Below are 18,630 nucleotides of genomic sequence, written 5' to 3' on the forward strand. Positions count from 1 at the left end.
TATATGTTGATTACAAATATAAGTAGTTATATATATAATTTGCTTATATTTGTAGACCTACATACATACACCTATATATAATTTTTTTAATTTTTTTTATTATTGGCATTGTTATTTTTATTTGTCTTGATTTTTTGCTTATGTATAAGTGTATATATATATATATATATATATATATATATATAGTTTTTTATATTTATTTTATATGTGTGTGTATAGCAATTGTCTAGGGTTATTTTTAGTTTTTTATATTTATTTTATATATTTGTTGGCTTTTTGTTTATTCTTTGATTGTTTTGGGCTAAGTCACAAGGTTCAAATTCGAGTTCGGCAACAATGAAGTTCGGATGAAATTCGACAAGGGCAAAAAATTCGACATTAAATTCGCCTTGTACATTTTTATAAAAAATATAAAAAATAATTTAATTTTTTAATATATAAATAATAAACTAAAAAGTAAATAATATTATATTAAATTTCAATAAATTTAAAGAATATTATAATATTAATATGTTTGAAATTTAATCTAAATGATATTAAAGGTAAATAATAAATATATTATTATTTAAAATTATAATTTAAATATTTTAAATATTAAATTTAAATATATTATAAAAAATTAAATAAATAAACGAATGTCATGGGTTAAAATCATTAAATATAAAGCTACTAAATTTTATTTGAAAAAAACAAAAGGTTAAAAGAAAAACAAAACTTAAAAATAAAAGGCTCGTTCGCAGAAAACCCTAACAAGTCAAACCAATAGAGGAAGGAGCACACGAGCACAATCTACAGAAGTTTCATGCAGCAGAGACGGAAAGAACCTATGAAATTCATGAAGGATGGTATGGAAAAAACCTTGGCGCGAAGGAAAGAATCGAAAGAACCGTGACGCAAAGGATAGATAAAGAGAACTATAAGGGATAGACAGAAAAAACCGGAACACATCGATTTTCCTCTGCGCGATGTTTCAAAACTCAACCTGCTCCACACTCGGTTTTGTTATTGATAGAGGCAGGAAAGAAAAAAACTAAGCCCTTCAGTCATACGAATCTAAGGCAAATTTGAACGAATTTTTAATGACGTTTTGGAGTTCGCCGAATTTCGAACTTCATAGTTGAAATTCGGCGAACCCTGTGACTTAGGTTTTGGGTATTCATTCTTCATTTCCTTTTTAATATCTTGACTTAATATTTTCCCTTTTATTGTCTCTCGATGTATATATAGATTCTTTGTATATATTTATGTTGTTGTGTAGCTAGGTCGGATCCCTTCTAGGGCCGACCTAGTGCACAAAATGCCAAGTGGCCTATTGGCCTTGGCATTTGGATATCTCAGTTGTATGAGTCTAATTTGGGGCAGGCCCTATTTGGGCAAACCACTTGTGTGTAACTTGTGATTAAGTTAAATGTAACTTGCAACTAAGGGAGACTCATATGTAACTTGTAATATATAGGTCTGACCCCTTCCTTGGCGCCAAAAATATATGGCCGACTTGAGGTCTATTAGGAGGTATTGATTCATATATATGCAAGGTCATGATTGCATCAATAGATACGAATTCAACAACATGAAGGACATGTAGTGTGCTCAGGGGTGACGATAAGAGCTTATCGTCTATGGTTGGGAAGGCAATAGATCTGATGTTTGCCTGTGGTTAACGAGCACTACCATTAATTCAACAATTTATATTATTATTGTAATTGTTTTTTATTTGTCTTTTCTTTTGTTGATATTTTTAATTCATTTGTTTGTTTGTTTCTATTCTCCCTTGTATTATTATTATTATTATTTATTTTTATTTTTTACCTCTCTCCTTGTTCTTTGTGCCTCCTCCCTCCCTCTTTTTAGCAACCCCGATCCATTGCTTGTTCATTTTTCATCTCTAACTCTTATCATCCTAATGATGGATCACGGAGTGTGATTCGAAATGTCAATGCAAAAATTCACACAATCTAATCCGAAACAGCAGATTATTATCTCATGGATTGTGGAAACTTAATGTCTATCATTAAATATATTCATTATATTTTTATTTTTATTTTTTTGTATCTTAATTTTTTTATTATTATTTATTATTAAATTATATTTCAAAGTGGGAAAATTACAAGACCTGGCATTCAGAACCTTGGACTCATCCCATTTGATCACGCAATGTAGCACTTGGGAGGATTTTGTTCAAGAGGATAGAATACTTAGTATTTTATTCTTTGTTGCATTGTGCATAAAAAACACATCAACGGCACTGACCGTTAAATATTCAGTAGGGATGTTGTTTTTGATGAAGAAGGTGGGCCTTTTCAACTCTCTTCTAACATGAGTCTTAAAGATCAATCTCTGCATGCTAAAGACTTGGGTGTTCGACTTCCATTAGCTCCACTTGAAGAGGGGGATTCTAACGATCACAACCTTGTGAAATCTTCTGCGCAAGTTCCCATTCCAACTGATTTTCCACAGAACAACCTGGATCAGCATCCAAATGATTTCAATCCAGGCAGCCCAAGTCGTGGTGATCATCCTGATTTGGAAAAAGGTGAATCTACCCTGCAGCCTAAGTGGTGGGAAAAGCTCATTGGTGATGTCCGGAATAATGAACTGGTTGAGGGTAGATCATCTAGAGGCAAGGGCAAGTAGAGTACAGTGAACTTTACTCTTATGACCAACATTCAAAATGTTTATGAGCCCTAAGATTATTTAGAGGCGACAGGAAAACCTGAATGGAAAAGACAATGGAATTTGAATATCATGTAATATCCTCAAATAGGGATACTAAGAGAAGATAACAAATTCAACAAACTAGGGCACAACATTCTGAAAATTTATTTGCATGTATAAAAACCTCAATTACAATCCCAGATATTATGTCAGAATCAGATCTGAATTTACCAACTGACAAAATAGTTTTCAGATTATTCTCTAAGTTTAGAAACATACAACAACCACCTTAATATCTGCCTAGAAATTTTCCATACTGAAAGACAACTTCCCTTACATTTTCTGAGATAAAATAGAGATAGATATGCAAATTTTACTACCCATCTTGCCCAGAAGTCTACTGTCCACAAACAGAAATAAATTACAGGGTTTATATACCAAACATGCAAAGTTGTCCTTGAAATGATGGCCAAGTTATAATGCCCAAAATGAGGGTTTCAAACCCTAGTGCAATTAATTACAAAGACCCTAGAATGCAGCTCCAAATTGAGGTGCTCAAGTCTGCTATAAACCGGCTAGGGTTTGTTGCTCCATATGGTGAAAATGTTGTCCAACAACTCACAAATCTCCTTCAAATAATCACGCTCCAATCTTAGGTCAAAGCCCTAATTAAATGATGATTGCAAGCATCAAAATCACTACTCCAAGGATGGTGAACAGCTCTGTCCAAATCTGAAAATGAAATAAAACCCTAAGCTCCACAAAATCACCCAATTTGTTCTCTAGGGCAAGTTGCACCTCGTCTACAATATGGCGCTCCAAATCTAGGGTGAAACCCTAGACAAATAATAGCCCAACTTGCTAAATGAAGAGCCCTAATACCTGATCTTCAAATCTGATGTAGAATTTTTGCTCTTTTCACCAATCAATCAACAATGAAACACAAGTAGATCCCCGTAACAGAATCTCCAATGGATGAGCTAGGTTTCCATTCAACTCACCGAATTCACAAGGGTTTTTGTCCTTGGAATGAAGCTGAAACCAAGTTACAGCCAGCAGGAAAATTTTCCACAAGAAGAAATAAACTCAATCATGACTTCCTTCTTCCACTCAGCCTCCTTATAAAGGACTCCAAGAAGCATCTAGAACATTAGGCCAACTTGGATGACTAAAATATTAATTATATTTTGGAGAACTCTATTTAATAAAGTGACTTATTTTATTTTCACTTTATTTTTATTATTAAATAAATTAATTAAAGTCATCCTTAAGAAATTAAATTAATTTTTTGACAACTTAATTAATTAATTCAATTAAGCACTTTACAAAATTTTGGGAAAATTACACATCATAGTCTTTTGAAGAACAATACATGGGTTCTTTCAGATCTTCCACCAAGGAAGAAACCTATTGGTCGCAAATGGGTGTACAAAGTGAAGTACAAAGTTGATGGAACACTTGACAAATATAAAGCACGATTGGTGGCTAAAGGATTCTCATAGAAAGAAGGCATAGACTATGAGGATACCTTTGCTCCTACGGCAAAGATGAGCACCATTCATCTTGTTCGAGCCATTGTAGCACAATTTGATTGGAAATACATCAAATGGACGTGAAGAGTGCCTTCCTCAATAGAGATTTGGAGGAAGAAGTATACATGATGCAGCCTCAAGGTTTCCAAGTTGCAAGAAAAGAGCATTAGGTATGCAGACCGATGAAGGATTTTTGTGGCCTAAAGCAGACCCCCAAGGCATGGTACATAAAGATTGACAAGTATTTGGATGCATAGGACTTTCAACGAAGTCCTTCAGATATTAACTTATACGTCAAAAGCATTGGTAGTGACATCATTCTTCTTGTCATCTATGTGGATCCATGTGGATGATATGATCACGACTAGTAGTGGGGCACATTTGCTTGATCAAATCAAATTGAATTTGTGTCAAGCTTTTGATATGACAGATTTAGGCCTTCTACATTATTGTCTAGGTGTAGACGTTTGGCAAACAAGTGGTAGTATTTTCATTTATCAGTCTAAATATGAGGGGTTTGCTAGACAAGTTTAAAATGATGGATTGCAAAATCTCATCTACACCTATGAAGAAAAGGCTGAAACTTTCAGTCAAATCAAACTCACCAGTGGTCAATGAGTCGGCTTTCAGGTAACTAGTAGGCAGCCTTATCTATCTTACAGCCACAAGACCTGATTTAAGTTATTCTATGAGTTATATTTCCATTTCATGACAGCCCCTAAGGCAGAACTTGGGTTGCAGCAAAGCGAGTACTGAGATATGTGAAAGGAACATCTGGCTTTGGCATTCTGTATAGAAGAAGCAAAGATCCTAGAATAGTTGGTTTCACGACTTCAGATTGGGCAAGTTCTATTGATGACGGGAAGTCTACTTCTAGATATGTTTGTAGTCTTCATACAAGTATAGTCACATGGACAAGTAAGAAACAACAGGCAGTAACTCTTTCCTCGCAGTAACTCTTTCCTCGCAGAAGCAGAGTATCGAGGAACTACCATAGCAGCATGTGAGGTTGTATGGCTTTAACGGATGCTTTCTAACATGAAAATGTCTCAAGCAGGGCCTTCACCCTTGTTTTGTGACAACCAAAGGGTGCGAAAGCTTGTCAAAAATCCTGTCTTCCACGAGCATACAAAACATGTCGAGTTTCATTGTCACTTCATACAACTTGTTGAAGATGGATCGGTACTGTTGCAGTATGTTCCAACTAAGGATCACACTGCAAACGTTCTTACCAAGGTCCCTGAGTCCGAACAAATTTGTATAATTTAGGGGTAAACTTGGTGTAGTTGGTAGAATGACCATTAAAGGAGGGTTAATGCAAAATTGTTATATTTAGCTTATAATGGTCATTTAAGTCGTTTTGTTAGTTTTAGTAACTTTCTTTATTTATTTTGTAATTAATCGATTATCATTTCAGATAGAATTGTGAACTTGTACAACCCCTAAAAAATAAGGTGCTCATACCTATGTTGCCATAACCAACTTGCATACCCAATACTAGCAAAACAAATATTTGATTCACTTACCTCGATTCTCAATGGGAGCATTCAGTTCTTTGTTATTTTTGCAATGGCAATAATCTTTCCTTGTCTTTTATCATAGATAGTACAAACTTTATCATCAAATGTAAGTTTTAAGTCCTTTCTCAGCTAGCTGACGAACACTCCTCAAATTATGTTGTAGTTGTGGTGAGTGGTATATATCAACAATTTCTGCTTTTCCTTTTCCTTGTCTGGTCTATATATCCAATTTTCCTTTTCCACAAACTTCAAGTACTTTATCATCACCCAATCTTACTTCACTTTTAAATTTTTCATCAATCTTTAAAAATGTTTACCTACAATCTCTCATATGAGTAGAACAATCTAAATCTAGAAACAGTGGATTTTTGTTTTCAACTTTGTTGCATGAAAGAGAGTGACAAGGTGGATCTTCATCTTTTCCTTTCTTTAATATTTCATTTGCATTCTTTGTGTTTTCTTGTGCATAGTCGCCTTCCTTCATTTAATTCTTCAAATCTACAATCTTTCTATATGATCAAACTTTTGCAATAATAACACTACACTGACCACCTTCCTACATTGAATCTTTATCTGCCCCTTCAAACACCACAACCTCTATTTTGTCCTCTTCCTTTTGAGTTAGAACCAAACTTTTGATATGAGTTCACCTTATTACCTTCAAGAAAATTAGTAGTTGCTCCACTACTATTTGATCTTTGCTTTTGCTTTGCCTTTGACATAAGCACTTGATCCAATCAGCTCTTCAGTCTTTAAAGCATATGAAGATTTGCACCCTTCCAAAGTTATAACAATATGCATCAATCCCGATGATATCTTGTGATGTTCCCTGCTAGGTTTAGGCCTGTTTTAACCATAATTAATCTATTTCAACATACTTATGACTTAAACTAAATTGATTAGGAGACAAATCTATCTTAACATGAATCAAATCTGTGATATTCCATAGTTCAATTAATTCATCAATTATTAATAAGTAAATTGTTCATCTACCATACTAGATAACTAATTCTTTCATACTAGATAATTTATTTTATCATCCATAGTTCTTAATGCAAGTGTCAACCTTTGTTACTACTTCAGTTCTAAGGAAGAATAGGATGTCTATGTTACCAAAGCGCTTAGAGACCAAAATAGAATAGGCTCCCTCAAAGTTTACGGATCCAAGCCCTTACCCTATCTTGGGACCATGCCCTCAAAGTTTACAGGACGCTGATCCTTACCCTATCTTGGGAATCATCCTATTGGTTGAATTTAGACTGCCCCTCTTTGGAAACAATTCAGTCCATTCTTCTTAAATACTAACAGAAATAACTAGAATTAGGCCATAAGTATACTAACTTCTCATGTATCATGAATATATACGAAATTAAGTATGACTGTCATACATACTGCAGTCATATTTATATTACTATTAAAATCTGCATAAGAACATTATCGGGCTTCATATATTAAGCATACATATTAAGCACATCGCCATGCATACCACCAAGAGCAAGGATGTTACTGCCTGTAACTTGATAACAGTTCTGATTTGATCTGATCAAAGGTGATGTCACTAGATGCTTTTGATTCCTTCCCTTGATATCTCTCAATGTGAGGGAGAGGTCACGCCTCTTCACCATGCCCTTTGGCAAGAGACACACCCTTTAACCATTAGCAACCTTTGAAAGAGTGCAACTCTTTATTATTTCTGCCCTTTGAAAGGGACACAACCTTTCACAATGAGATCTGCACATCTTATTTAAATCAGATCTGCACTTATGATTCCCAAATTATCCCTTTCTCAAATGAGGTTCTCTTCTCCCTTTTATATCTCACGTTTGAGGGAATCACAGCTTTTACTTCCATGTCTTTTGACAATTCAATAACTTTATTTTATTTTATTTATATTTTAATTTAATTTTTAATATTTTAACTTAATTATTATTATTTATTATGAAATTATATTTCGAAGTGGGGGCATTACTGTCCGCCCCACCCAAGATTGCTTGTCCTCAAGCAATGATCATGGAGTGTTCAAAATGAATTCCTGTATGAAATGGCTTGGGAAACACACATGGAATAAGCATGCTGGAAACTTATCAGACACGGAGCATACACATCAAAACACGGAGCATACACTTGGATATATGCAAACACGGAGCATACAGGTCAATACATGTATTGTTAGATTTCTTCTCATTGATTAGATTGATTTATTGATTCATCTTTACCCTACAAGATGGCAGGATAAAAGCTCTCATACCATTTGTGATGTCCCCTACTAGGTTTAGACCTGTTTTAACCATAATTAATCTATTTCAATATACTTATGACTAAAACTAAATTGATTAGGAGACAAATCTATCTTAACATGAATCAAATCTGTGATATTCCATAGTTCAATTAATTTATCAATTATTAATAAGTAAATTGTTCATCTACCGTATTATATTATTAATTCTATCATACTAGCTAATTAATTTTATGATCCATAATTCTTAATGCAAGTGTCAACCTTTGTTACTACTTCAGTTCTAAGGAAGAAGAGGATGTCTAAGTTACCAGAGCACTTAGAGACCAAAATACAATAAGCTCCCTCAAAGTTTACAGATCCAAGCCCTTACCCTATCTTGAGACAATGCCCTCAAAGTTTACGGGATGTTGATCCTTACCCTATCTTGGAAATCATCCTATTGATTGGATTAAGACTGCCCCTCTTTGGAAACATTTCAGTCCATTTTTCTTAGATACTGACAGAAATAACAAGAATTAGACTATAAGTATGCTAACTTCTCGTGTATTATAAATATATATGAAATTAAGTATGACTGTCATACATATTACAGTCATATTAATATTACTAATAAATTCTGCATAAGAACATTATCAGGCTTCATATATTAAGCACATCCCCATGCATACCACCAAGAACAAGGATGTTACTGCCTGTAACTTAATAACAGTTCTGATCTGATCGATGCTAATGTCACTAAATACTTTTGATTCCTTCCCTTTATATCCCCTTCTCAAATGAGGTTCTCTTCTCCCTTTTGAATCTCATGTTTGAGGGAGTCGCAACTTTTCCTTCATGTCTTTTGACCATTCATTAACTTCCTTAAATTTTAATTATATTCTTTTATATTTTAATTTAATTTTTAATGTTTTAATTTTATTATTATTATTTATTATTAAATTATATTTCAAAGTGGAGACATTACATATCTAGGCTTCTAACAATATGTAATGTCCCCTTCTCATTAGTCTTCAGATTTTCACGGGATTGGCCTATCATCCGACCCTTGTAGGCCAAGAGGATTGATTAGGGGATCGAGTTGCATCGATTCACAGCTTTACATTTCATGTCTATCGGGTTTTTGGCGAAATAAGGAGATTACACGTATTGCGAGACGTGTGCACTTTGATTTTAATATAATAATATTTTATAAGTGCAATTAAATTAATTTGTAATAAAATAATAATAAAGTGTACCTACCCGATAAGAAGAGATCTTCTCGAAGGAATCATATGATTGGACAAGAAAGTAATAAATAGAGGGAGATGATTCATTGCTGATCATCAGTTGTTGAGTATCTCTTCTTGTGTAGACTTGTGGAGCCGGAAGGTTTTCTGCAGATAATAATTTGGGAACACAAACTCCCGATGGTTGGCATAACTGAGGAGGTGAGAGATCTTCCAAGGGGTTGCTATTTTGAGAGGGAGACACCTCAATCTTCCTAATTGTGCATAGCGAGTTCTTGCTGTTTGCCATTGTGAATGAATTCATTGAATTTTCAGATTGGCAGATCTAGGGACTTTTGAATGTAGTTTTTGATTAGTGAGGGCAGCCGATCCTCTTGCAGGAGTATTGGAGGAGTATTATGAGCTTGCTGGTCATATTCAAGGTCTGAAGTAAAAAATTGAACTGCCTAACCTCTAACCAGGATTTTGCTCATTGAAGCTTCATATACCACAATAAAGGACAGTGGTATTGTTGGAGGACACTAGCGATTCTTCTTGAGGCAATAATGGAGTGTTTGGGTGGAGGAATTAGTGGTGACTCAGTCTGAAGCAAATCGTACCAGTCAGCCCCATCTTTCGACTTGCTTATATCTTCTCCATTTGGCATCTAGCTTCATCAATAAGGAAGTGATTTCATTGAGAGGTAAAGGCGATTTCCTTTGTGGCAACTTGAGAAGATTTTGTGATAGAATCGGCCTCATATCAGTTTGGAATCAGAATCAGACCTGTGCATTGTGAATCATTGATTTGGTTCATATCTTCACCATTTGGCATCGAAACACATCAAATAAGGGAAGCGCTCCATTCAAGGAATAAGGGGGATCAGTTTGAAGGAGGTTTGGAGTACTTTCCGCAGTCCAACATTGACATCTCAGACCTTCCATTTACAGCAGCAAGGGCATTATAAAAAGAGGATCGAACTGGCACATTGGAGGCTCTTTCACATGTGATATTGCTTGCTTCTTCACAGCGCTTTACCCAGGTTCATTTACAAGTTAGTCTTCATTGTAATTATCAGTTTGAATGTATGAGATTAGTTGCAGTCCAAGTGTCCTCAGAATGTCTGAAAATTGATCTATAATGACAGTCCATGTATTTGATCTTTAGTTGCCCATGTAATGTTCTTTAGATGGCCAAATGAAATAAAGGAGAAAGGAGTTTGATTTTGCATCTTCATTATTCTAACATTCATGATTATCTGAGGATGTGTGACAAGTGTTTATCAATATGTCAGTTTGCTGTTAGCTTATGATTTTGAGTCTAGTTTGACATATATCCACATGAGATAGTAGTATATGCATCTCTAATTTTTTATCAGTCAAAAGAATCAATCAGGAGCTGATTATTCTTGAGTTATTCATGTGTGTTGGTCTACATTACAATCTGAAAACTCTGTCAGCATAACACACAAATTTCAAAACTGCATAACACGCAACTCGGACAGCAAATATTCCTTGGTTTTTAACCTCAATTAGGACGGGATATTTCACAATATGAGTATCCATTCAACAAAATGTGCATCTCCTAGATTAATGATGAGCCACTATACAGTTTATTATATTGTAAGAAGCCAGGGATTTCCAAGTGTCTAATGCCGATCTCCACAGTTGCCATTCCATAATTGCCAACGATAGCACTAGCTAATTGGAGAGCTAGAAGTATTACATGTTATGCTGCTGGTTTCAACTTAGGAGAAAGGTAATGTTTTTTTCCTTCTCTCCAATGATTCCCTCTCATTAAGATGAAGCCAAAACAAAGTATCATCAATATTGAAAACATTCGTCTGCAATTGTCAATAGTCTGACCAATGTCCTATCATTATGTTTCCTACTCCTATGTAAGGGCTACCTTTATGCTCATGTCAGCCAGGCCAAGGGGCTCGGCCAATGCAGGAGAAAGGTCAAATGGGCAAAGCGCTTTGATAGTAAACATATTAATCAATAGACCAAGATTTTGGCTCTTCTAAATAGAAGAGGAATAAAGAAGTAAAGAAATCCAGGTGATGATTTTCTATATTGAGTATATTTTCCATCCAGCAAATGGCACTTATGTTGAAGTTCATAAGACCTTTCAAAAAAAGCTAAGGTTAAAAAGAGATATGGAACTGATACTTAAACATAAAAATTCATGCAGCTGTTATGTGTTTTCTAACCCTTTATTGAACATAAAAAAATTTGACCAATTACAGACATACCCGTTTATGACTTAAATGAAGGTAAAAGAGCATTGTCCAACTTCATATGAAAATTACTAAATATTCTGATCTTTAACAGTACATCGAACTTAAGATTTGTGACCACTTCCACTCTAGTGCACTATGCTGAAAACCTCCTGGCATTTGTGTCAGAGACTTTAAAAAGATTCGATCACCTAGTGTAATATGAAAAGACCCCTTATTGTTGAAAGAATCTAGATTTTCTATGGATGATAAAAGAAGCTACAAATGCCCACCAGTTTCACTTAATTGCAGCCAAAACTCAAAAATATTAGTAAAATGCAGCTTAATTTAAGTCATACTTGTACATATCATTATGTTCCACACCTTAATCTAGTTTTTCAAATCTTTTATACAACGATCTTCCCAGTTAAATTCAAATCACTGGCTTACCGCTACCTTAGGGCTTAAAGATTCGTTATCAGAAATCACCCAGCATTGATCCTTTTCTAGAAAGAAGGGCTCTTCTTTCTCATCAGTTGACAACATTTCTTCTCCTTCTACTGCAGCTAATCTCCGGACAATGGAATTATCTGGATTCTGAGGATCCTTCAATGCAACCACATCACCAACAAACACTGTCCTGTGGCCAGGTCACACAATGTTACTGTTGCTCCAAGAAGAACCACAAAAGCAAGAACAAAAATTTTGAGAAACATGCACCAATAAACACCTTTGTCAAGCAAATCTATATGAATTCCTACATGCACTGACTTTCTTCAGTCTTCTGCTTGAAAGATAAACTTTACTTCCAACATATCTACTTGGAAACAAATCAAATCTGCCTGTTTCATGCAATAGTCATTTCCCTAGCAAACTACGGGCCAATGCAAAAAGAACAAATACAAGGAATATTCATGGTTTCGCTTACCTAAAAATAACTACTAAACCAGAGTTCAGGACACAATAAAGGAATATAGGAAATGAAAATGCATTTGTTTTGATTTAATGAACACAAATCCTGAGTGGAAGAAATAAAGAACAGATATTGCCATTCTTTTTAATGATTCTAGCCAGAAGTGATTGCTTCAGTTTAAAGTATTTGTGAATCACCAATCATAACTTACTGTCAAATAGAGATGAGCTGAAATAAATAGGTAACTAACATCCAAAGTTAAACCCAGTATTGACTAAACTAAAGAAACTTGTATGAGGCCACAAATAAGAGATTTTGTCAAAGGCTACCAACACCAACGAGTAATGTAGCCTCTTGGATGAAAAGGGAAAAAGCCTCTTAAATTCAACAATACATATTGCCACAATGAATCTTGAGTAGTATATCCCAAGGATGCATCCCAAAGATTGTGAAACCCTCCCCAGAGTGGAAGCATTTCAATTGTTTGGGTACGGGGGCAAAACAAGAGAGCAAATATCCCAAAGTTTTTAATGATTATAGCCAGAAGCGGTTACTTAAGATTAGCATACTTGTGATTAACCAATCATATGTTACTGTCTACTAAAGATGAACTGGAAGAAATAGGTTATTCATATCCAAAGTAAAAGCTAGTATTCATTATACTGAAGGGACCTGTATCAGGCCACAAATAGAAGGTCTAATTGAAGCCTAACAAAGCCTGAGTAGAGCAGGAGTGTCAATCAAAGTGATGTCTCCAACTATACAATCTAGCCTATTGGATGAAAACACCTCTTAAATTCAATAATCCAGTATTTCCATTGTTAATCTCAAGTAGCATTCCCCAAGGCATCCCCAGGATTGTGAACTTGTCCCCAGAAACAGGAACATTTCAAGAGACTTGGGAAGGGACACAACGTCCCTGCCTGATCCCAAAAATCTAGGTAAAATGAAATATCCCTCTATTTGGGGAATGCTTCCAGGGATATTCTCCAAATTTGAAATGCCAAAGTGACACCTAAGCATCCCCACGGTCCCTTGACAACCCAGTGATGTTAGGATATCCCCAATGGCCTGCTGTTGGAAAACAGCTTTAAAAGAAAAAATAAACTAAAAGTTAAAAATTGTCTGCCAAGAGCCGAGTATTTCATCCATAAAGTCAATTTAGTTGAGTGCATACCCAGAGTCTTAAGCACATTCATTTTTGATGCACCTTTACAAAGCCCTCATTCATCATTATCATAACAGTAGTAGAATTTAACCATGATCAGACAAGATTGGTGACTCTACACATGCTACGATGATACTAAACAGAAATGTTCATTGCATGCAAGGCAAGAGCTATACTCAGGACAAAAAAACTAAACACTTTAATTAATAAAAAAGAACATATTGTGATTATTAGACAGAATATTGGATAGCTAGACTATCATTGCAAATTCAGCACATTGTACTAATTTTTTAATTTTCCAGCTTCTTTATACTTCTTTTTAAGTTAGTTTTAACTTTTTTTTTATATTTGTATTTTGAAATTTAGTATTGTTTTTTATATATCATTTGAGCAATCATCCCCCTGCTGCCCTACAATCCAAACAAAATTCCGTTAACCCCAAAACCATGTCCCCACCTCTCCCTGTCATGAAACTTGAAGAAACACTAATCTCGAGCAACTAAAAGTAATCATATGGTTGCAAATGCAGGAGAATTTCCTTCTGGTAAGTAAAGGGTGCCGCATATGGTGGGCATCTCTACTGCTCAAATCTAGCCATATATATGTTTATGTAATATTTTTTTTAGTATAACATTTTATATTTAAATTTAATTGCTAGACTGAGCAGAGCATGTCAGCTGGGGAACGGGTTTGCTGAGAACTGAAATTGTTTATATAAAAGGAAAAAGAAATTGTGCAGATCAGGTTGGACAACTTTGATATGTCTGAAAAATCTGCATCTGAAAAGATCTCACCAAATCTGAATGAATTTGGTCAATAATCTAGTCTGTGATGAACGTAAAGCAAAATCATCTCTCCTGCAAACAAGCACCAATATCAGCCCATCCATAGCCATAATAAACCATGGTAGCATTCCATGTATTCAACATTTACACAGTGTGGCAAAAGGGTGAACAGAATTCAATCAGCCAGGTCTAAATCAGGAAAAACTTAGCAAAAACTCAGGCTACTAAAAAACAAATATTATATTTATAAAAACATATATAATTTTGATTTTGTTATGTTAAGCTAAGTCACAAAGTTCGAATTCGAATTCGACAGCCATGAAATTCGGATGAAATTCAACAAGGAAAAAATTTGAAAAAAAAAAAAATCAGATAAAATTCGCCTTATATAATTTTTGTTTATTTTTAAATATATGTAATACTTCTAATCATTTTGTTTATTTTTAAATATATGTTATACTATTGTAAATATATATGATAGTTTAAAATTTGCCTTATATCAAAATTATTTTTAAATATAATTTTGTTTATTTTTAAATATATGTAATACTCAGCCTAAACCCGGCAGCAACGGCAAACCAGCAGCCATGGGAGAATAGAAAGAAGCCCTTGCAGCAGTTTAACTCAGCCTCTTCACACACTCCGCAGCCTCTTCACGCACTCCCTTGTGACCTCTTCACGCACTCCAACTTCAAAAACCCTAAAGAAGATCCACCGAAAATCTACGTTGTGTGTTTACAGAGGCGGAGAGCAGTATTTAATAAAGAAATTCCGCCGAAAAATCAATGGAAACCCTAAATGCTTTTCAAAAACCCTTGAAAAAATGTTCTCTAAATTTTTGCTTTAATAAAAAAAAAAAAGTGAGGTTCTGGCCGTACGAATTTATGGCCGAATTTGAACACCTTTTTTATAAAAATTTGAAATTCGAAAAAAATCCAAACTCCATCCTTGAAATTAGTCGTATTCTATGACTTAGATGTTAAGAATTAATCTTTACTTGGTAAAGGTTATGGATGACTCTGATCATGTTCATAAAAATATATATAGTAGTTTACCAAGGGGTGGATGACTCTGATCATGAATCTCATTCTGAGAATGTGCAATCTCCCAGGCACATACCAATACCAAAGGATTTTCTTCAGGAAAACCTGGATCAGCATCAAGATGACATTCAACAGGCAATCTAAGTAATGTCAATGACGTAAAAGACTTGTTGCTAATGTTCAAGAAGCTGAAATGATCAAGAGGAAATCATTCAGAGGCAAGAACAAAAATATATTTAACTTTGCTCTTACAGTTAACATTCAAGAGGGTTATGAACCTCAGGTGTTTAAGGAAGCAAAAGGTAAACTTGAAGGGCAAAAGGTAAACTTGAAGGGGAAAAGGTCATGGAAACCAAACATCAAAGTCTCATGAAAAATAAGACTTGAATTCTTTCAAATATTCCACCAAGGAAGAAACTCATTAGCTGCAAATGGGTTTACAAAGTCAAGTACAAAGTTGATGGTTCACTTGACAAGTACAAAGCAGGGTTGGTGGCTAAAGAGTTCTCACAGAGAGAAGGTATTGACTATGAGAAAACCTTTGCTCCTACAACGAAAAAGAGCACCATTCGTCTAGTTTTGGCCATGGTAGCATAAGATTGGGAAGTCCATCAAATAGACGTTGAGTGTGCCTTCCTCAATGACAACTTGGAGGAAGAAGTGTACATGACTCAGCCTCAAGGTTTTCAAGTTGCAAGAAAGGAGCATCACGTATGTAGACTGATGAAAGCTCTTTATGGCCTAAAGCATGGTACATAAAAATTGACAAGTATTTGGTTCAATAGGGATTCCACATTAGTCCTTCAAATCCAAAATACATCAAAAGCGTTGGCAATGATATCATTCTATTGGTCATTTACATAGATGATATCATCATTACAGGTACTGAGGCACATTTTATTGAACAAATCAAATGTAATTTAAGTAAGGCTTTTGACTAGAGGTTTGGCAAACTGGTGATGGTATTTTTATTTCTCAATCTAAATATGCCAAAAGTTTGCTTGACAAGTTCAAAATGGCAAATTGCAAAATCTTGTCTACACCTATAGAGAAAGGGTTGAAGCTTTCAACCAAAAACAAACTCAAAGTGACCAATAAGTCAACATTCACACAACTAGCGGGCAGCCTTATCTAAAATACAGCCATTCGACCTGGTTTAAGATATGTTGTTACATTTCCATATTCATGACAGCACCTAAGGCAGAACATTGAGTTGCTGAGAAGCGATTGCTAAGATATGTGAAAGGGACACTTGACTTTGGCATTCTATATAGCAAAAGCAAAGATCCTAGGCTGAATGGGTTCACAAGTTCAGATTGGGCAGGTTTTTGTTGATGACAAGGAATTCACTTCTAGATAAATTTTCAGCCTTTGTACGGGTGCAATCACATGGACCAGTAAGAAGTAGCAGAGAGTAGTTTTTTCCTCAATAGAAGCAAAGTATCGAGGAACAACGAAAGCAACATGTGAGGCAGTATGGCTTTGGATGATTCTTTTAGACATGCACATGTCTCAAGCAGGGCCTTTCACCCTTGTTTTGTGACAATCAAGGGGTGCTAAAGTTTGGCAAGAATCCAATCTTCCACGAGAGTACCAAACATGTGGAATTTCATTGCCATTTGATGCGGCAACTTGTAGAAGATGGATTGGTGATATTGCAGTATTGTCCAACAGAGGACCAGACTGAAAACATTCTTACCAAGTCCTTCAGTCTTTTCAAATTTGTAAAATTACGAGATAAACTTGGTATCATTAATAACTAACCATTAAGGGTGGGTATTAAAGTAAAATTGTAATATTAGTTTATAATAGTCAATTAAGTCATTAGGATAGAATCTAGGAGTATTCTTTTATTCTTTTTAGATAAGTTCTCATCCTCTGCTTTTTTAGTTGTCGATCTTATCCTTATTGGATATATCTTTGTAACTCTTATTTAAGGAGACTTTCGCTTCTTAATTAATATCAAATATTTTGATAATCATTCTCTGTGTTATTATTTTCCAAAATAAATTCTATAAAAATGTCAAAAAATTATAATGTAGTTTGTATCACTTTCTTTACATCATTAGTGTTTCACATATATTTCTAGACACTATAACATGAAAGATGTCTAAGAGTCACAAGAGTCGCAAGTTCCTAGAAGTATTTTCGCTTTTACTAACTCACATCATAAATGCTAATTACTTATTATGTTTCTTACTCTTACAAAACAATTTTCAAATGAAAAATATTCATTCAAACAGAAAATTCAAGTCTTCAGGAATGCAGAAAAGCATCTGCATTAAATGGTGATTAATACCAAAACAAAAAGTAATATTAATAATGTAAGCACATTGAAATTGAATACACTTGAAAACAAATTATATATTTCTAGTCAGCTTTGGTGCCCAAATGTAATTTTCTTTCAAAATGTAATCTAAGATACAGCTATAATATATTTTTGGTGAGAAACAACAGAAATGAGACATAGTTTAAGTCTTATAAAACTCATCACTGTGTGTCGTCATGAATCACAATTTAAAAATTATATATTAAAAAAGAATATAAAAAGACAGTTCAAAACTCATCACTGTGTGTCGTCATGAATCACAAATTAAGAATTATATATTAAAAAAGAATATAAAAAGACAGTTGAAAACTCTCCAAAAAATAGAAACAAAATAGCAACTTAACAGTCAATCATCTCTCAGCAAGTCCACAAAAAAATTGGATATTTTCAGATTAAAAATTTGTATAGAATTCTTTCAATTTTGACAGGATGATTATTTGCCCCTAGCAATAACAATGAACTAACTTACCATAAAAGACCGTACACTTGATAGATTACTTAACAAAATAAATTTAAAGCATTTTGGAGAAAAAATGCATACTTTGGATCTACAGTAGGTAATCTTCGAACAAGCAGAGTCCCACCATGGCTTGACACAGTAGGTGCCATCTCTTCCCCTTTGCTATAATGCAAATATGTCAACTTTCCTTGGAAAACATTCTTAAATACATTTTCGTTCACTTGCTTGTCTGTAATTTCACCTATTTTATAGTTCTGCATAACATATTCATTGTATCAGGAAAGTGATAGCAATTGAAAAAGAGTAGCCTTGCTCATAACAAAGTAATAAAGCTTGAAAAGCTCAAAAGAATTTCTAGAAATTTTAAAACAATGATTCATTATTTAACTAACATACAAAATTCCCACACCCTGTGATAGGTAAGATGGAAGCAACCATCCTACTAAAGACTTAAAATGAGATAGCAAAAAATGGTGACGTGGATATGGTAGAGCTATGATGTTCAAAAATGTCAACATCATTCAAACCTACTACTTCGGGTTGTTGATACCAACTATTCACCT

General features: G+C 34.4%; 1 protein-coding gene across 4 annotated transcripts in view; it reads right to left on the reverse strand.

Moving 5' to 3' along the window:
* Positions 1-18,630, reverse strand: part of LOC131060974 (mitochondrial ATP-independent inner membrane protease subunit 2) — a 56,792-nt gene that overhangs the window by 26,473 nt on the left and 11,689 nt on the right. For 2 of the 4 annotated variants that reach the window (XM_057994468.2, XM_057994465.2), the window contains exons 2-3: positions 18,149-18,321; positions 11,826-12,009 (exon numbers count right to left, since the gene is read on the reverse strand). In XM_057994468.2, the coding sequence (XP_057850451.1) occupies positions 11,826-12,009; positions 18,149-18,321 (357 nt within the window). Of the gene's footprint in view, positions 1-11,819; positions 12,010-18,148; positions 18,322-18,630 lie in introns of all 4 variants that reach the window. The other 2 variants (XM_057994467.2, XM_057994464.2) reach the window with 1 other exon arrangement.

The sequence above is a fragment of the Cryptomeria japonica genome, chromosome 9 (genome assembly GCF_030272615.1).
Source record: "Cryptomeria japonica chromosome 9, Sugi_1.0, whole genome shotgun sequence".
Classification (NCBI taxonomy): Eukaryota; Viridiplantae; Streptophyta; class Pinopsida; order Cupressales; family Cupressaceae; genus Cryptomeria; species Cryptomeria japonica.